The 20,817-nt window shown below is 44.4% G+C and overlaps 1 protein-coding gene across 7 annotated transcripts in view; it reads right to left on the reverse strand.

The window, feature by feature from the left end:
- The window catches only part of Patj (PATJ crumbs cell polarity complex component), a 307,480-nt gene that overhangs the window by 62,835 nt on the left and 223,828 nt on the right, over nucleotides 1–20,817 (reverse strand). For 5 of the 7 annotated variants that reach the window (XM_041651469.1, XM_041651471.1, XM_041651468.1 and 2 more), the window contains 2 exons: nucleotides 7,479–7,553; nucleotides 4,209–4,326 (listed from right to left, as the gene is read on the reverse strand). In XM_041651469.1, the coding sequence (XP_041507403.1) occupies nucleotides 4,209–4,326; nucleotides 7,479–7,553 (193 nt within the window). The remainder of the gene's footprint in view (nucleotides 1–4,208; nucleotides 4,327–7,478; nucleotides 7,554–20,817) is intronic. The other 2 variants (XM_041651475.1, XM_041651470.1) reach the window with 1 other exon arrangement.

The following is a 20,817-nucleotide window of genomic DNA, read 5'->3' on the forward strand; positions in this document are numbered from 1 at the left end:
CCTGACCTGTGAGAAGCCCAAGGACTGCCCACCTCTATCCAGGTCTCGTAAGGTGAGCATTCAAACTGCCTAGGCTCCCACAAAGCCAGTACGTGCAGTAGGATCAAAAACCCACTGCAATTGTTCTTGAATTCTCAGTATTCCTCATTGTCCGCTATGTTCAGCTAGTCCGGATTTATCCCATGCTTTTTCAGACCTAGGTCAGCTGGCCTTGGTGAGATCCCAATAGAACATCCCCATTGTCTTAGTGTGTGGGTGCACCCCTCGTGGTCCTGAGTTCCTTGCTCGTGCTCCGTCTCCTTCTGCTCCTGATTTGGACCTTGAGATTTCTGCCCGGTCTCAACACAAAACATTCAGGAACTATGGGACACAATAAAAAAACCAAATCTAAGAATAATAGGAACGGCAGCTTTGCCTTTACCAAGTCTGATCACCATGATGGTGGCTGCAAATCCAAAGGGGCTGACAACAGGGAGCGCCACCTACTGGCCAGTAGTGTCTAAAGCATAGAAACCTAGAAGACAAGGATTCAAATGTGTGCTAGACTGACCTACCTATGTGATAGCAGGTATTAGCAGGCTACCACCTATAACAACAGTGTCTATACAAGTTCAAAAGGAAAAAAACAAAAAACAAAAAGAGGACAATTATATCTATATATCTATGTCTGTATCTATATCTATATACTTACAAGAAGTAAGATTTCAGTGTCCACAAAGCTTTCCTGAAACCCAGACCCATTAATTCATTTATGCCTAGTTACGCTGTTGTCCTGCACAGGTAGAGATGAAAAGCTGCAACAGGCTGTGCGGCCTGTGAGCTCAAATGGTGGCCATACAGTTCTTTATAGAAAAGTTTGGTTTCGGCTATGTGTGGCACACTCCTGTTATGGTGAACTGTCTGTATTCTGTCAAGCGTGTTTTAAATAAATGCTGATTGGCCAGGCAGGAAGAATAGGCGGGAAAACCAGACAGGAAGTAGAAATAATGCAAAGAGAACAGGAGAATTCTGGGAAAGAGGAAGTTGATTCCTCCCACTCCTGCCTAGACCACCGAAGCAACAGGATGGGATCTGCCCCACTGAAAAAGGTACTGAGCCACATGGCTAACATAGATCAGAAAAATGGGTTAATCAAGATGTGAGAGTTAGCCAGAGCTAATAGGCCAATCAGCTTATAATTTATGGAGACCTATGTGTGATTTTCTTTGGGGCTAAACAGTTGTGGGGTACCAGGTGGGACAAAAACCCCAACAAGCAGGCCCCCATTCACGTTACATGTACTGTTATCTTAGTACTCCTGAGACTTAGGCAGGAGGGTCATCTTGAATTCAAGGCCAGCCTGGGTTACAAAAGCAAGACAGGGTTCCCCCTCCCTGCATCCTGTTCCAGAGGAGGGGATATAAGAAGGAAGAAGAAGATTTTTAGCACAAAACAAAGGAAGTGGACCTGTGGGAGCTCTTTTTTTAAAAAAATATTTATTTATTTATTTATTATACAATATTCTGTCTGTGTGTATGCCTGTAGGCCAGAAGAGGTCACCAGACCTCATTACAAATGGTTGTGAGGCACCATGTGGTTGCTGGGAATTGAACTCAGGACCTCTGGAAGAGCAGGCAGTGCTCTTAACCACTGAGCCATCTCTCCAGCCCAGGGAGTTCTTGATTCAATAATTATAACTTGATAACACAGGGGAGCTGGGTTTAAACATACAGAAGTAGACTCAGGCACCTAAACTGCAGATTCCTATGTAGTAAAACTGGCTCACTGCTGAAGAGTGAGTGAGGTAAGCGTTACTCAGCAGGACAGAGGAGCAGCGGGACAGCAGCGGGACAGCGTGGGTGAGGTGCCGGCCTCCAGCCGGGCCTGCTCCAGGACTCACCCAGCACCACAGCTCTACACGAGGACGTGCTGATCTAAAGACCTAGCTAAGATGAGCATTCCAGTGATACAGCCCCAGAAACAACAAAAAGTTTAATTTTATAAAGATTTTTCTCTCTATTTTTGCAGTTTATATAATTCATGTTGTTTCCCACTAACCTACCATAAACATGGCATACAGTACTGGCACACTTCATGGCAGCTCTGGAAACCTGACTCTGCTGTTATGAATGACTACTGTAGTCCCCGGAGTAGAGAAAGGACAGGAAGATGCTAGAGATGGCATTTTTATCCCTCCACCCCATTGTCCTAAGTCACTTTTGAGTTGTTTTATAAGAGCTATTTTTAATTTTTAGTGTCTTGAGACAGGGTCCCTCTCCATAGCCCTGGATATCCTGTCCTGGAACTCTATCTGGAGCCCAGTCTGGCTTCAGATTCCCATAGATACACCCGACTCTGCCTCTCAGTGCTCGGATTAGAGGTGTGGGCCACCATGTCTGAGAAGATTTATTTTTATTTTATGTGGATGAGAGATGAATATTGTTTGATAAAATATAGGGCCATGAATTGCTATTACCTTGTACAAATACATGATGTACATTAGCCAGACCCTCCTGGTCTGTATCCATGGCCAGGTTACAAGTTTGGGCACTTTAGGCCAGACTGTCTCTGCTGGAGCTGTTTAACTCCATCACATGGCATCAGAAGAGCCAAGCAGCCTCAGACAATATATAAGCAATGCTCAATGATGTGTTAAGGAGAGCTAAAGTCCAAATTTCATGCAGTTTTCATAAAATTGACTTTCAATTGTTTTCAATCTTTAAAATATAAAACCATCTCTAGCTCCCAGATGAAGCGAAATAGGTGGTGGACTACATTTCGTCTGTAGTTTGTTTGCTGATGATATTCATCAATTTACCTTGACATAAAACCAAATATACCTATGTGCTAAACTTTCTACAGAGTTGACATTTATGAAAAAGAGTGCAAGTCAGCACAGGATTACACATTCATCATAGGTGGACCTTTTTGTTTGTTTGTTTGAGACAAGGTCTGTTAGGTAGCTCTGGCTGACCTGGAACTAACTATGTAGATCAGGCTGCTCCAACTCACAGAGATCCCCCTGCCTGAGCACTGGGATTTTATTTATTTTTAATCATATGTATGTGCATGGCAAGAGCAAATGAATGTAGGTGCTCATGGAGACCAGAAAGTGTCAGATCTCAGGTGACAGGAGGATGGGAGCTGCCTGCTGTGGGGTCTTCTGGAAGAGCAGCAGGCGCTTAACCTTGGAGCCACCTTTCCAGCAGCAGCAGCAGCCCCGCCCGATGTGGGAAGTGATGGATGCTGTGAATATGTTTTATTGCCATTGGTTAATAAAGAAGCTGCTTTTGGCCAATGGCTTATCAGAATAAAGCCAGCTGAAAGAGACATATAGATAGAGTAGGCGGAGTCACAGAGAAGCCATGTAGCCCTGCTGGAGAGACGCTGGATGCTGGACGGAACTTTACCTAGTAAGCCAAAGCCACATATTAAGGGCGATGGGTTAACATAGGATATAATAGCTAGCTAAAAGTATGCTTAAGATATTGGCCAGACAGTATTGCAAATAATACAGTTTCTGTGTGATTAATTCAAGTCAGGGTGGTTGGGAAATGAACTAGTAGCCTTCCCCCAACACCCACCCCTTGGCTTTTTACTGATAAATACTGCATAAAAGCAAAGTGGAGACACTGATCACTTGCTTTGAAGTTCTACTTTCAGCCCTCACTCTTCATCATCATTCAAGCTACAACATGAATTCTATCCTTGCCTCCTTCCATTTTCTTCTTTTTGAGACTAGACTTCCTAGAGCCCAGGCTGTCCTGGAATTCACTATGTAGTTGAGGATGACCCTAAATTCCTGATCCTCCTACCTCTGTTTCTCAAATGCAATTATAGGCACCACCATGCCTGGCTCAGAATACCAACTTCTCTACTGAAAAATAAATCCTCAATGGCTTATATCAAATACATAGTGTTAAAAACAGCTTTCATTATGGTTTTGGAGACATTATCCATGACTTAACCTTAGTCTCTGGGAGAGATTGGCAGGCAATCTATAGGCTTTAGTTTCATCAAATGCTTCTTTGGAGGCCCTTTTCTCATCTGTGTTTACATCCAGTAAATATTAGGGGATGCAGATAGTAAAGAAATAAGAAACAGGGCAGAAAGTGGGGTGTTCAAGCTCAAAAGTACGGCCGTCGAGGAGGGACACAGACCCAAGTGTCCTCCTCCTCATTCTCAGAGCATCGTGACATTTGTCTTCTCCAAAGGTTCATGAGTCGTACCAGAGCCTGTGAAGTCTGCATCTTTGGACTGACACAATGGGCTTGGTGCCAGTGGGAGCTCTTGGGAGCTGACGGGGGCTTGAGCTGAATACGCTTGTTGTTTCATCTGGCAGGCAGCCTACAAAAGGAAGGAAATTTACATGAATGTCAAGAAGGAGAGAAGTAATAAGAACACTGTAAAATTGCTGTATTATTGCTAACAAAATAATGGTGAGTTTCAAAAATGTGTTTTCAGAAAACAGGGTGCTCACTCGGAGGTGGCAAGAGAAAACTAGGCTGATTTTTGTATTGTCTCCCATTTAACTTTGCTCCTAAGAAACTTATAGGGAGGCTTGATCAAAAAGGGGGAGCAGGATATAAGTGTTAGATTGACTTGCAGTTTTGTGCTTTTGCTGACAACACCCCCATGAATATTAGCATTAACTAACTAAGAAGAATGAAGCACTCCATGCCTTCTCAGGAGTCACATAAAAAGGAGAGGTGGTGACGTGATTTGTCTGCTGGATTCCAGTAAGTGCCAGGCTGTCTCTGGACTCTAGAGACATCTGCTCCAGAGCCGCAATACTCCAAGATCCTGTCTGTGGAAGGCTGTTCTTCTGCATGAGGCACATACAATATGCAAGAACTAAGACAATTTTAACCACTGTGCATTTGTATTGTGCTTTCTAGTTTTCAAAACACTATTACCTGAGTGAACACCTCAATCACAAGAACATCTCTCCGTATTAGACAGTATCACCACAGAGCCAGTTAGAGGAAGAACCTGGCTGGTAATCAGTTCTCGGAGAATGCTCCAATCAGAGTACTCATGAAATAACAGCTAGGTCACGGTTCTTTTGTTTTTGTTTTTATAAAAAAAATTTGATTTTTATGTATTATTGTTAGTGTAATATCTGGAGATAAGTGGAAAACTTTATGGAGTCGGTTTTCAGCTTCCACCCACATCAGGCAGTGTCTCCCATTTTTGTGCCGTGTGCTCCAGGCCAGCTGGTCTGCCAGCTCTAGACAACCTGTCTCTGTCCCCCATCTTGCTGTAGGTACTAAATACTGCATTTGGCTTTTTTATGTGGGTTCTGGGAAAAGAAGTCAGGTGGACAAGCTTGTCAGACAGGGCTTTCGCGTGCTGAACAATCTCAGTAGCCGATTATCATCATCTTCAATACCGACTGGATCCTTACTAAAAACGCCTTTTCCTCTCACACATTACTAACAAGAAGAGCATGTGTGGAGGGATTATTACAAAAAAAACTGGGGGGTAGCACAGCGGCTCATAGCTACTTAACTCAGGGCTCTAAAAACTTCAAAGTCACATAGACTCATACTTATCAATGTCTTTCTGGAAGATGGTCAGTCTTCACAATATCAAAGAACATACTTCAAGTTTGCAGCCCCTAATAAGCTTTGTGACTGCAGATGGCACTTGACCTCCTATTCTGGATGGTGCTAGTGGGACAGCTGCATGTTGTGAAGTGGTTGTGAAGGTGGAAGAGGACTTAATTCCAGCAAGGCCCCGCCCCCGCCTCCGCCCCCGCCCCATACATGACTGGTGAGCTCTGGGTCAGAAACTTCAGAAAAGAACATTCCATGTCCACCAGAGCCAGCTAGTTTGGCTGTCCACCTCCATGGGCCGTTCTCTTCTGCAGTCCCAGAAAAAGCATCATCGCCTTCCAGAGGGGACAGTGCATGTTCTTCAGCAGGGAAAAGAATGGGCAGAGGAGGTTTAAAATTCCATCAAACTACAGAGATGGCTGCCGCACACCCTGAACCGGTGAGTGTCCAGAGTGCCGCAGCATCGGCAGTACTGGCGGCAAAATGCACTATTGGCATCGTAATGCAGCGGTAGGTTTTGAACTGCAAACATTTTTGGATGAGCTGAATGTAGTTATTTCTTGAGTTATTTTATTACTTTGTGCACATGGGTATTTTGTCTGCATGTAGTCTGTTCCACATTTATGCATCAGATTCCCTGGACCTGGCCTCATGGACGACTGTGTGCCACCACGTGGGTGCTGTGGGTCAAACCCAGGTCCTCTCTGGAAGAGCACCACAGCATTTTATTTGGAAATGTTTGGAATATCAAATTCTTTCTTTTTTTGGGGGGGGGTGTTTCAAGAGAGAGAAAGGGTTTCTTTGGTTAGCCCGGGCTATCCTGGTACTAGTTCAGGCTGGTCTTGAACTCAGAGATCCACCTGCCTCTGCTTTCCAAGTGCTGGGATTAAAGGCATGCACCACCCTGTATATACTCTTGTATATGAACTGTGATATGGGAGTAAAGCAAGATAAACCCTCTCCTCCCTAGTAGTGTTTCATCATAGCAATAGTGACCCTAACTAGGGCATGTATACATACTCATATACAGACACTTTCAAGTATACGTAGTTAAAAATGAAAACAGTTCTTAAAGCATAAACTAGTACATAGAAATAAAAACCAGGATTTTTAAAAAGAGAAAAAAATTAAAAACAGTGAACATTTGATAGACACAAGCTGATAGCTTGCTGGGTGTGGGGCTCAGGGCAGACATCTCAGACTTGAGGGGAGGAGGCAGGAGTTCACATTCAGCCGTGGCTACATGAATTTAAGGCAAATCTGGGCTACATAAGGCCCTATCCACCACTCCTCCCCCCAAAAAACCCCTAAGTAACCAACCAAACAGTTCATAAGCTTTAGGACCTGGCACATACAAGGTATTAACTCTTCCATCCAGTGATGTCCTCAGACCTCTAGCTTGTAAAGAAAAATAAAATTCAAAATTTGAGGAACACTAAAGTTATTGTAGTTATACCTGTATCAAACTGCAAATTCTTCCATCTGAAAATTTTATTTATGGCATTGTATAAGATAGGGCAGTCTTAAATTTTAACTGCAAAAGGATGTCTTTGAAAATATTTGTGTGTGTGCTGTGGATTGGCTGTGGAGGTCAGAGGACCACTTTTGGGAGTCAGTTTTCTCTCTCTACCAGGTGAATCTCAGCGATTCAAATGAGGTCATCAGGTTTGGCAATGAGCACCTTTATCTGCTGATCCATCTTGCTGGCTCAAGCGAGTCTTAAATACCTGGGTAGGCTACCAGTACAGAATGGTGGAGAAAGTACATTTCTCCATACCTGAGTGTGATCAGTGACATTAATTGTGCATTGATACCAGCTTTAAGACACCTTAACCGTCTGCCGGTAAGAACAGATTTGACTTTATAATCATCTCCTTTTCTTGTGGAATGCAGTTCACACAACACACTACCCCAATAGAGTAAATTCCAAACATAAATTACCACACTGTCAGGTGACTCCAATGCCGTCTGTTGCTCTGCCACTGTGTTGTGTTCAACCACCTCTGACAGATCTTCCTGAAGTGTCAAAGATACAATCAGTTAGCAGCATCATAGGTCTCAATTACACCTCTGGCAGCCCCCTGGGCTTTGGTCTCAAGCACTTACACAATCTCCATCCCCAACCTGGAAGAACCTGCATAAGTGAGCTCAGGCTAGCCTCTCAGATATTTTCGGTGGTCTTTCCTTCTCTATTACATAGCTTTCCTAGATCTGTGTGATGCTGAATTTTAAATCAGTTCCAGGGTTCAATTCCTGATATTAGATCCCCCACTCCCGCCTTTAAGATGCTTATCTAGAGGCTAAGAGCACACCCAATAGAGACACTGTGGGAAAGAAAAGTCAGTTAGTCTTCAGACTGACACACAGGCGTGTCAACTGAAATGCTGGCTAGAGTGTGTGTGTGTGTCTCCGCGTGTTTCATTCTTTGTGTGACTGGATTTACAGCTAAAGCATCATCTGATGGTTTAGGTTAAGGCATGAGCTCCTGCAACTTGGCTTGGACAAGGCCACAAAGAGACTAAAGAGATGTTGATTTGGGTGTGTTTACTCTGGCACTCAGGGGTGCTGTGCTGCACTGGGGACCAGAAAATGAGAACAGGGTGGCCTGTGCCATGCAATGTTAGGAGTTTGCAATCCTAGCTGTTTGACTCAAGCAAATCTGAGTCTGTATTTGACTCTCCCAACCTTAATTCCCTGCATAATTTATAAATGGGTGTGGGTGGGGTGTTAGGTTTCAAACCTGGTGCCCTATTAACATATCAAAGCTGGTGCTGGCTGCCAGGTTCTCCCAGCACCCTCAGTCCCTACCCAGAACAGCTTTGTCTTGACTAGCACTCCCCCACACCCCCAACACGTACACTTCTCCAGCCCAGAAACTGAGCTGGGCTGCCCTTTCCCCAGATGCTCTTCCCTATAGAATTCAGACATTGCTACTTACACCCCCCCCCTCCTTTTTTTATCTCTTTGCCTCTTGCCTCTTGGTTGCTATTCCTGGTTCCCCTCCTTTATTCTCCTCTCTCCTCAGCATAGCCTGGCTCAATCTGCTGGTCAAGTTTACTCTCTAACTCTCTCAGATGTGTCTATGTCTCTGCCTGTGCTTTCCTTTACATCTATGATTAAAAAACAAAAAAACAAAAAAAAAACAACAACCCACCTCTTGGGAGCAGCCATGTCCTCCTTTTATTTCTTTTGTTCTCTCTCTCTCTCTCTCTCTCTCTCTCTCTCTCTCTCTCTCTCTCTTCTGGGGGTAATCTCACTATGGGGATGTGATTAACCAGCCTGCCTCCATCTAGGGCTTGAAAGTCATCTTTAAAAGAAAGACAAATCTCCATTTGGAAACCACCTACCCCTGAGCTATAAAAATTCTTATCTTGCCCATATCCAATGCTGCTTTTTAGAACTCAGCCTTGGGTGGAGGCAGCTTGTTCACAAGAATAATAATAATAAAAAAAAAGCTTGCATTGGTTAATGGGCCATGATGACTTGGGTTGGTGGTCTTTCTCCTCACATCTCTGGGGTTAACAGATGTTGAAAAGATTGAACAGAGGAACCCACAAATGGATTTCTCAAGGTACCTAGTGTAGGGGTAGCCCCAGCCAATCACCTTGTTTGTAGGGCGGGGTTGCCTGAGGATATTTTTTACTAATAAATATTGCTGGTGTGCTCTCCCCCGCCCCTTCTGCTTTCCTGTTCTCCGCTGGAACCTCTGGTTCTGTAAGTCTCTTTCCCAATTAAAGCTGTATATATTATTACAATTTCTGTCTGCCTTCATTTAAGCCGTTACAACCTAGCAAATATGCACATCCACTAAAGACATTCACAGTGACAGTAAGGGAACTAAAAGATGCTGGTTTCATGCTCCCAACTGCACCATCAGGCTAAAGCAACCAGTCAGTGATCTGCAAAGGAACCCTGCACCCATTCTTCCACAGCCCCTATCACACCTGAAGTCAAATAAGGCAGAATATAAATCAGGTTACAGAGTCATCCTGTGCCATCCGTTCTCACTGGTTTACAGCCCAAGAGACTGAGGCCCAGCAAGGATTTAGAGACTGGCACCTAGGTCTTCCATATGATAGGAACTACCCTTAGTCCCTTACGTTTTAGGGCCACATGAATTTTGCTCATTTAGATCACTGTCATTCACTTATGGGAAAAAGTTCCTAGAGTCCATTTCACCCAATTCACTACACTTTGCTATAAAATAGATTGTATGATATAAGATGAATTTATAATTCTTCCATGAGCCCTTGGATAGTGCCTTTCAAACAGTATGATCAGTTCTCTATATTTCCCCTACCCTTTCCTGTCCCTGTGTTTTTGAGATAAGCTCTCTCTCTTTCTTTAAAAGGTTTTTCTTTAATATTTGGGAGAATAAAACATGACCTAAATGAGTACTAAATGCATCAATAATTAAGAATTTGAATTTAAAAGCACTTAGGTAAATTTCAGGCAGGCCACCCAGGATATACAGTGAATTTGCGACCTGTGGCCTCCACTGTGTGACCTTCACAGGTGAGAGAGGGTGGTGAGGTCAATAACACTAGTGGGAATTTTGCGGAGTAAAGCCCAGGCTGTATTATAAACAGGAACCATGATGTCCATCAAAAAGCAAGTCCTTCTCTGTCACTTTGATACTGCAAACCTGCTTTAACCACCCCCGGTCAACTTGTGAGGGACAATGAGGACATCTTCTCCAGTGTTAGAGATATAAAATATGACTCTTTTCTATCAAATACTATACAATTTGTGCTTAGAACAAGGAATTAATCTTTCTTTCCCACCTTGTAAGACTTTTATGCAAATATTCTAACGCTTCCCACCCAGTAAAACCTTTGTTTACCCACAGGTCACTGTTCCAGTCTAGGAATTTGAAGGGGTATGCAGCCCTTTCCCCTTCTTCTCACTTCCTGTGTGGGAATTATTGTCAGACTAGCTAAATGAATAGACCATGAAGTCAGTTCCAGCCAACGCAGAAAAGATACAGCTACCTCCTGAGTTAGAATAAAACACCAGTGCATTTCCTGTCTCTGTGAGTCACTCAGTATTTGAATGTATCCTCTTGATCAAGAGTGTTGCCTTGTATAAACACTTTGGTCAGAAGCTGGTCTCTTTCTTCGCAACCCAAACTTGTTTCTAACATTAGCTATGGGTCAAAAACTGTAATTTATATATTGGTCAGGACAAATACTAACTTTATTTTTCCTTTTTCTTAAACTGTTTTTACATTTATCTGTGCGTGTGCGTGTGTTCGAGCATGTGCACTTGCGTCAGAGGACAACTTGTGGGAGTTGGTTCTTTCTATTAAGTCAAGGGATGAAACTCAGGTCATCAGGCTGGGTAGCAGGTACTTATACCAGTTGAGCTACCTTGCGGCCCCCTGATATTTACCATTTGCAAAGGGGGAGGGCAGAAAAATATGGGTTTCGACTGGTTTGATTCTAATTAGCAGGAGTGTTTAGAAAGGTCCGGTTCCCCTCCTTTCCCTTTCAACAGTAGGAAAGTAGCAACAAGTTACCTGAAAAGGGGCTGTTGGCCAAGCCTGAGCCCCACATCTGATTAGACAACAGGATGCTGTGAGAGCAGAGGAGCCCAGGGCTCACCACCTTTTCCTACATGTTGGAAGGATGATTATAGAAATGATTACTTACAAGGGAATGATACAGCACGGGTTTGGGTGGCGGGTGTCTCAAGGTTAAAAATGAAACAGGATGGAATGATGAAATAGGATGTGTGGCTCAGCACACCACCTTCTTATACGGACTACCTTAAACTGGCTGAGGGGATGGGGCTGTGTATAAGGGCAGTGCCAACTATGACAAGAGACTATTGACTACTGACTATCTACCAATTACGGAGGTAGTCATGCTACACATTTGTTAATGTGCACAATGGACTTTTGTGTTAGATATAGTTTCCTGTTTTAGACTGCCTGTGGGGGTGCACACCTTCAATCCCAGTACCGTGAGGGGGGGTCACAAAGAGTTTAAGGTCATCCATTGCTAGACAGTGAGCTGATGCCCAGCCTGGGATATAGGAGACACTGTCTAAGATGAACCAAAATCAAAGCCCAATCATCATTTTTAGAGTTTGAGTAACTGAGATACAGGGATGACAAAGTATTACCAAGCCAGAACCCAACCCAGACACAGCCCCGCTCTTAACCAAGGCACAAAGCATGTGAGAAAAAGACTGCACTTTTTGCCAGAAGGTCCTTGGTCAGTCCTGCGGAGTGACTCTGAACTTAGATTTGATATCAGGTCAGAACAAGTTGCATTTGTTAATTCTAATCTGAGATTGGAAACAAAACAGAGGCACTTCTTGGCCCCTGCTCAGGTTACCTCCCTTGTGTATACACACAGGCTTAGAACTTGCTCACCTTCCAGCCACCGTACAATGGAGCTCTATTTTAAGATGATGACTTTGCATCTTAGCTCCTGAAACAAATGGACACAGCATATTTGGTGGGCACCGAAAGCCTCAGCACAGCATAGGAGCTCCTTATGGACACTGTTTTGTGCAACAAAATCAGATGTATCAGCAGATGGAACTTCAGGGTTAGTTTTTAAGAACTGGATTCTCCTAGGTGACAGTTACGATGAGAAGTGGGCCTGCCTGTAATCCTCAAAGTGGACTGACTCCTTTTCCATTGTTGTGACCTAGGCAATTTCTAGAATAAAGTTTATTGGGGCTTGCTTATAGTGTCTGAGGTTGGGTCTATAACCACCATGGCATGGAGCTTGGCAGTGCTTAGGAAGGCATGGTACTAGAGCAGTAACTAAGACCTAAAATTTGATCCACAAGTAGGGAGACAGACAGACAGACAGCATGAGAGAAACAGCAAGAGAAGGGGGGGGGGAGACATTGAGAGTGCTAACTGAAAATAGTGTGGACTTTTGAAACCTCAAAGCCTACTCCACATGGCACACCTCCTCCAACAAGGCCACACCTCCAAATAGTTCCACCAAATAGCTAGCAAACATTCAAACACGTGAGCCCATGGCCACCTTTCTCATTCAAATCACCACACTCCTGTAATGAAGTGCACCTTCTCTGGACACAGTAATGGCCTAGGGTAGACACTGAGATGAACGGAGAACAGAAGACTTCCGCTTCCAGTGACTCAAGGGAGAGGCATCAGCTCTGTTCTGGCAGAGGCTTAGCTCTAGAAGAGACGTGCACACCATGCTGGGGATGGGGGTCTCGCTGATAGAACAGCTGAGACACTTCTGGCACCAACTGCTCCTGAGTTGAGTGATAATTCTTTCCCTGCAGTGACTACAGGTAGAGTGGACAACATCTGAAGCCTTTAAGTAAATTTCTGCTTTTGGCTAATTAAGGTCACTAAAGACTCCCACAGCACCCAAACTTTTCTTTTAAAAGCTGGTTAAACAAACTTGAGAGAAACTATCCCTAGCCCACATATTCATTTTCATAAGTCAGAAACACAGCTCAGTGACAAATGTCTATGGAATTCTTTACATTCTGGAATGAGTCTGCATACTGAAGAGACCAGTCTTCCCCACCGCTTCCGGATTTTTCATGGAATCGTAATTTCTGTGGAAACCTGTTTCCTCTCTTGGTTCAGCTAAAGTTAAGGAAGTGACAACTCGCAGGGTGGCAGCAACACTCCCAACAACACAAGAATGAAGATGCTTAGCCAGATGTCTGCATCTGTGTTGTCACCAAAACACAAAGGAGTGAACGTCTTTCACACCAACTGCCCCAGGCTGTTAGAGAATGAACCCCAACTGTCCTTTTAATATTTATAACATCAATAATATGTGGAGGTGGGGTTTGGATGTGTTAGAAGGTCAAATTCTCAGGTTCTCAAGTAGCTGGGGGTACCTGTGTATGAGAATTGATCCCTTCTTCAAATCTGTATGTAAGTGTATATGTATATTCGTGAACATGTGTGATGTGTGTCTACCTGAATATGCACACAGAGGTCAGAGGTCAATCTCATGTTTATTTGAGATAGGGTCTATTTGTCAGTGCATAAGCCAGGCTAGCTAGCCTAAGAATTTCTGGGATTTTCCTTCTCCCCATGAGATTTGAATTCAGGGCCCCATGTTGGCAGAGCAAGCACTAACACACTGTTCCATTTCTCCAGCCCTAATAATTGCTTCTTTAAAGTTATATTCAAATCCTATCTGTGACACTTATCTCTACACCTCATCTTTATCTATAAAGTGTGTTAATAGGGTTAATCTCATGTGAAACATGGGTTAATATTAGACTAAATGTTACCCCCCCCCCCCCCCGTATGGATTAGAATGATGCTTTCAGAGAACACAGTGAGTGCCGCAAACCTTAGCTGCCGCTGCTCTCAGCAGCTCTGGCAGTTCCTGGGTAGACTGCGCCATGGGCACTATGGTCAGCACTATGTTCAGGACATACAGGTCTTTAGACAACTGGTTTATACCTGAGTCTGCGGATTTACAGCTTCCTTTGAAAGACACCACAGCCTCCACAGGTCTTAGCTTCCAGAGCCTTAATATTACACCAGCAAGCAAGGTGTCTCCAGGAAGCTAATTCTTCCACAGGCCAGCACTGAGCAGTGCTGCTTTCCAAGAAGCCCAGGACCCTGAAGGCCCCTAGTGAGGGCAAGCCAGCATGAGTTCCGTGTGCCTCTCCTGTCATCTTAGTCTGTGATAGTTGACCACTGGGAATTGCAACTGCAGCATTCTTTTCCCCATCTAGAAAAAATGCTGCTAACAAGTGATTCCTTCCCAGGCAAGCACAAGTTTAAGTTAAGTCTCCTCAGTGGGCCGGTAACAGGCAGTAGGGGTGGGGTGGGGTGACATGGGGTAGAGGGGAGCAAGAGGTGTGAACCCATGCTAAAATGTGTCCCCCTTCCATCTTGGCATTCATGAGGTTGTCTTCCTTGCTGCTCTTCTGTCTCTCTGGTTTTCATTATTATACAAGAGGGAAGGGGATGGATGAAAAAGCCAAAGGGTTTTCTTTGCATGGCTATGAAGCCGATTTGATTAGAAGTTCACTGTCGTTTTTACGACTTGCAAAGGGAAATTTATCATCTGAGCAAATCCCAAGCTGTCTCTGAGATGGTGACATAAAAAACAATGAGCTGTGAAAAATGCCACATATTTGCATGCACTTGAACTCCACATGGGCAATTTGTATGCTGTCACAGAGAGGGGCCAGTGCTGGCTCAGCCAGTTCCCTGTTCTCACAGAGAATCCCCAGACCCTTGCTGGAGTGAGGATGTGCACAGTCACACTGTTGGAAGCACCAGCCAGGAAGTGAACTCCAACAAGCCTACACGCACTAGACAATCACTTAGCACTATGTTTACAGTTGAGTGTCAGTGCAGAGAAGATCAGGAAAGAATTTTAATCAAGTGCAGTAGCCACGCTTGATAAGCGACGTCAAAAACTAGAAGCCACATCACTGCCCTTAAAAACAATTCCAAAGTGACCACAGTATCATCCAGCACATTTCTCTCCCCCCAGTTCACTACCCCCTTCCTTTTTTAAAGTTAGCCACCTCAACCTGCCATGGATCAGGTTTAAACCACAGGCAACCTTTTCTGTTTTCCCTGTGTTTATCTAACCGTGTGCAGTGCTCTCTTTAATCCAGGGACGCCACATGAGACAAAGAGGACTTGTCTCACATTTCAACAGGCTGTGAAGGTTTTAAAATGACCTTTGGGGACGCAGCTGGTTTTCCAGCTGGGCAAGAGGGACTGAAGTGATACCAGGTGGAGGGCATGGATATAACTCGGTGTATGAGGTGCTTGTAGTGCGTTTGCTGTTGATACCCAGACCCTACATAAAAACTGGGCACAGGGGCGCACGTCCCAGTGCTGGGGAGGCAGGGATTGGGGGATCCCAGGGGCGAGCTGACAAGGGACTCTCAGGGCCAGTGAGAGAATGCCTGGAAAACCCGAGGGAGATGGTGCCCGAGGAAGAGACTCGAGGTTGCTGTCTGGCTCCCGTCCCCCACATGTGCACCCCACCACATAAAGTAATGTTAGGGTGTAGCTCCACCACATAAAGTAATGTTAGGGAGTAGCACATGAATCTGGAGCCTTGTAAGCCAGGGATGATTATCAGGGTGAGGTCAGGTGTTATCATCAAAAAAGGACATATAAAATGAAGGATTTAGACAGGATACAGTAGATATGAGAAGTGGTCACTCCTCCTGTTTCCTAGCAACTGTGGGCAGAAAATGCTTCACTGGGCTGTGAAGTCTGGCAGTGCCCATCATGGTGTTCCCCCTCACAGGTTACGTGTGATCTGAAAAACTGACTTCTGCTCCTCCTGACTCAACACCATCTCTAAGAACCACTGTCTTTAGGCTTCAGCATCAATAAGTCAGATACAGAAGGTTCTGGAATCCTTACTGTAGGTAATGCTGGGGACAAACGAGGCAAGTGAAGGGTTAAGAGAGCGGTGAGACTGGCAGCATACACTGATGGGCAGACAAACTGGGAGCTGGAATTTGTGTATAAAGTGTCCTATGCAGATGAGCCTCTAGCCCTAGTTATGGGGCTATGGACAGCGATGGCTGCTGGGGGAGGGAGAGCCAGTGTTATTTAAGGGTCTGGGCTCTGGTAGGTCAACCACACTCCACTGGATGGCCACACACAAACTGGAGTTGACAGGTTAGTTAGAAGTGGGGTGTCGTGGAATATTTGTTTAACTAGCCAAAGATGTGTTAACTTTTCTTATGCTACATTTGTTTAACTATGTATAGATGTGTTGCATTTGCATTAAATAAAATTAACCTAGGCTAGGGAGGCGGGGTTAGCAACTAGTTGACAGGAAGTAGCTAGGAGAAACATAGCATGAGTTTTTTTTAGTTGGGGCATTGTGGAAGGTGAGCTGCTTCCTGGGATGCCCGCTAAGAGAGAAGGTTAGCCAGTTGTTACTCTAACTCTCTGAGCCTGCAGGTTTTCACCCTAGCCTTTGAGTCTGAAGTTTTATTAGACGATAAGGATTTAGTTAAAGCTGCCTTCAGTGAAGTAACAGATCCATTGTCTGGGGAAACAAACTTCCTCCCAGGTTACAGCCTTAGTAGCCGGCTGATAATAGTTTAAAGCGTAGCCACTGTGAGGAAGGTAGAACAGCAGAGAGGAGAAATTAAGCTGGCAGTAGGGAGGTGGGGGATGAATCTGGGGGCAGTTAGTGGGTGGAGTTGAGGGTGAGTACAGTCACAATAAACACGCTATGAAATTCTTGAATTTATAAAATTATGTATTAAAAAACTAAAAGCTCCTATGTATTAAACTTGACTTGACCCTCTTAGGACCGTTGTGCTGGCTGAAGGAAAGACATCTGCTGGGTGGTCAGGCCCCTGGCGCCTGTGTGAGCTCTGTTTTGTATCAAGTTGTAACCCTGAATCTGAACAGTGTTTTATGTGTTTTCACTTCTTTGAGTCAGTCACACTGCAGCTTCTAAGAAAATGTGCGCTGACAAATGAGGGCTTCAGAGCCCTTGGAGTTCACCTAGACAGAGTCTGGTGCTAGGGATAGGTGCTGCTGCTGACTAAGCCTTGCTTCAGGCAACTGCTGGCGAGTTCTCATGTACAGAGTCCTATTCAATCCCAACAAAGCGGCAGCAAAAAGCCAGGCTTGGAGGAGAAGCCAGAGATGGGCAGTGTGAGCCTTTTCAGAGCCAGTGGCTGGCAGAGGAAGATTCAGGTCTTTATAGACTCAGGCTCTTGAGTTGTACCGGACAGTCCTTACATTTGCAAAAGCAGTCACACCAGGAAATCTTGCCATACATGCACTATTTAACATAAGAGAACCTGATCTTCCCTGAAGTGTGTTTGCAGGTCTTCTATGGAGCAGGCATTTCAAGGCAGGGAGCAAGGGTACTCCTAAGATCAGGCAGTCCAGCGGATGGAGCCCTGGAGTGGTAAGATAAGCTGCTGGCTTCCATTTGAGTTTAATGCCACAGATTGTTTAGGTCAGTTGAAAGTTAATTCCAGAAACAGTGCATGCTTCCCCTGGCAGCTTGATCCTCTATAAATTCTAAAATCACCTCTAGGATGTAGGCTACCTTGCTATCTAGATTTCTTACACTTCCATGTTCTTGCGCTAAGAGTCAGATTATAGTAGCAACAAATGCCATTGACAGCATGAAAAAATTAAATAAAACAAAAACCCGAAACAACTTCTAAAAACTATGAGAAATGTTATGGAGGCTGCTGCTTTATGTGAACCAGGTTTGAATGCCAGGTGTCACTTGACACACACCTGCATTGTTGCTATGTAGTTTCACAAAACAGGGAATGCAGGACGTATCTGTCGGGGCCTTTTTGAGCAGGGGGACCCTGGGATATTGGCCAAGCTTTAGGATGAGGAAGTGCACTTCCATCACCCTAAACCAGTGGAGGAGGGCTTTAAAGAGCAGGCACAGAAAAGGACTTGGCACAAGGCACCAAGAAAGGTGAGTCTTTTTATTGCCACCTCTGTGGAAGTTCGTGGGAACATGCCAGACTTGCTGCTGGCAAGCACATTTGCTGGGCATGGTCTCCACAGTGTTCTGGAGAATATGCTGTGTTGGCCACTGTACGCTGCACATTGCCACTGCTGCCACTGACTCCTACCCGGCCTGTCATTGACTCCTACCTGGTCTGTCCACTCTGGTCTGTCTGATCTCCACATAGCAGATACAAGCAACTTGTAGCCGCCCCTGCAGCCCTCTGAGGCTGCCTCTTGCTGTCAGCTCAGTGATCACCTCCGTAATGTGACCTGGCTTTCACTGACTTCTCAACTGCTTCCATCTTACCAGCTGGACACTTTCAGTTCACTAACTACCCAAGAGTAAAACTGTTAAGAATTCCCCTGCTCTAGAGTTTATTTATTTTAAAATTACATGTATGCATGTATCTGTGTGGGGGTATATGCACATGAGTGCAGGTGCCTATATAAGGTAGAAACATTGGATTTCCTGGAACCACCTAATATGGGTTCAGGGAACCAAACTCAGGTCCTCTGTAAGAGCAGTGTGTGCTCTTAATTGCTAAACCATTTCTCCAGTCCCTCCTTTGTTTCTTTTCAGCTCCATTCCCAACCACAGTCAGCCTTTTTTGCTTATTTAAAACAGGCTCTATTTACAATTCAACCACCACAATGGACAATACCAAACACCCACACACCAGAAACAAACCTGCATCTGCACTGAACACATATAGATTACTTTCTTGATTATTCTAGAAGCAACATAATACAACTAAAATATACAACAGTATAAGTACAACTTATACTATATTAGGTATTATAGGAAATCAAATGTCTTAAAGAGGAGAATATGTACAGATTATAGCAAACCACCTCACCATTTTATATAAGGGATTTGACCATTATATAAAAGATTTGGTATCTTGAGGGCCTGGGAACTAATCCCCATATAGAGACTAAGAGAGAATATATCGAAAGCTTCTTCAAATCTCAATTCAGATGTCCCTAGATGAGGCCCTCATTCATATGACCTGTGAGTACCAAGTACTTTTAGTTCTTAGCTCGATCAAAGTAGAAATTTCAATATAATTGAAACACAGCTACCATAGGAGTTGGTATCTGTTTACCTTCAGTAGCAGATTCCTAGAATCTGTCACCCCCCTTTGGAATCCTGCCAGGGATTAATGAGTTGGTTCCAGCTCCTCCAGACCACAGCAGCTGCCATTATCTGCTGTGTTGATTATAGCCGTTCTACTAGCTGCAAAGCCACACATCACTGTGACTGATACATGAAGCCACGTCTCACAGTGGCGCCTTTCTCTAGTGGTAAAGAATCCTGAACATATTTCACACATTTACCAATTATTTTATATCCCTGGAGAAATACTAGCATTCTCTCCCATTGTTTACTTTAGTTATCTCTTTATTATTTGCTGTGAGCCGGTTGCTTAGAATCATTTTGTTTTGGCAACTGTAATAGCAAGGAGAATGGCCAAGAAGACAGAAAAGGTATATTGGCTTTATAGGAAAGCAGAAAATTAGGGGCCCAGACATGGATAGAGATTCAAGGCAGCAGCCAACAGGAGGTCAGTTATAAGAAAGCAGTGAGCCCCGCCCCATTTTACTCCTTCCTTCCCACCTAACCAACAAGCTTCTAAACATGGGAGCCTCGTGTGAGAGCACCTGTGCACCTCAAGCTCTTTAAAAACACAGCCAGAGCCGGGCGGTGGTGGCGCACGCCTTTAATCCCAGCACTCGGGAGGCAGAGGCAGGAGGATCTCTGTGAGTTCGAGGCCAGCCTGGTCTACAAGAGCTAGTTCCAGGACAGGAACCAAAAGCTACGGAGAAACCCTGTCTCGAAAAATCAAAAAAAAAAAAAAAACAAAACAAAAAAACAAAAAACACAGCCAGGCATGGTAGTGCATGCCATGCACTTGTACGGCTCAGGGAGGAGGTTCATCTGTCTGAAGCTAGCCTGGAGTCCCTAGGGAGGCCTCTTCTAACCAAACAATGAAGGTCTGAAGTCCTGCTCACCACTGGGCTCCCTGCATACATGTAAAGAGATCCCTGATATTTCTTTCACTCTAAGAAAAGTCATCCAGGGCTGGAGAGATGGTTCAGACTGCTCTTCCAGAGGACCAGGGTCCAGTTCCCAGCACCCACATGGCAGCTCACAACTGTCTGTAACTCGTGTTCCAGGGGATCTGATACTTCACACAGACATACATGTAGGCATAACACCAAGGTACATAAAAGACAGGGGGGCGGGGTAAGGTCACCTATATGATCAACACAGTACAGGACTGTACTGTGAAGTCTCACAGAAGAGACTGCCCCCTGTTAAGTGCAGCTCCTCAGCAACCAGTACCACATGCCCCTCGGGGTTCAACAAGGCACAGGTTGGCTTTGGAAACATTTTAGTTTATTTCATTTTGTGAAATATCTGTTTGTCTATACATAGCTTTAATCATCAGTGTAAAATGTATTATGTGTAAATTTCAGTTCTTTATTTAATTTTATTTTTTTGTTTTGCCTACAGGTATGTGTGTGTGAGGGTGTCAGATCTTGGAGTTACAGACAGTTGTGAGCTGCCATGTGGGTGTTGGGAATTGAACCCAGGTCCTCTAGAAGAACAACCAGTGCTTTTAACTACTGAGTCATTAAATTTCAGCTTTTTAGTGACCCGTTTTTATCTTTTTGATGTTAGGAGTTGATGATTTAGAGGTGTGTGTGTGTGTGTGTGTGTGTGTGTGTACAGCAAAAAGTGATCCTAGAGTGAGTTCTTCATTGTAGACTTTGGTTCCATTGTGTCTGTATCTCTGATTGCCTCTACTACACAGTACTTTGGAG

The sequence above is a fragment of the Microtus oregoni genome, unplaced genomic scaffold (assembly GCF_018167655.1).
Source record: "Microtus oregoni isolate MIOR12 unplaced genomic scaffold, Mior012 000005F_ref0000423, whole genome shotgun sequence".
NCBI classification, from domain to species: domain Eukaryota; kingdom Metazoa; phylum Chordata; class Mammalia; order Rodentia; family Cricetidae; genus Microtus; species Microtus oregoni.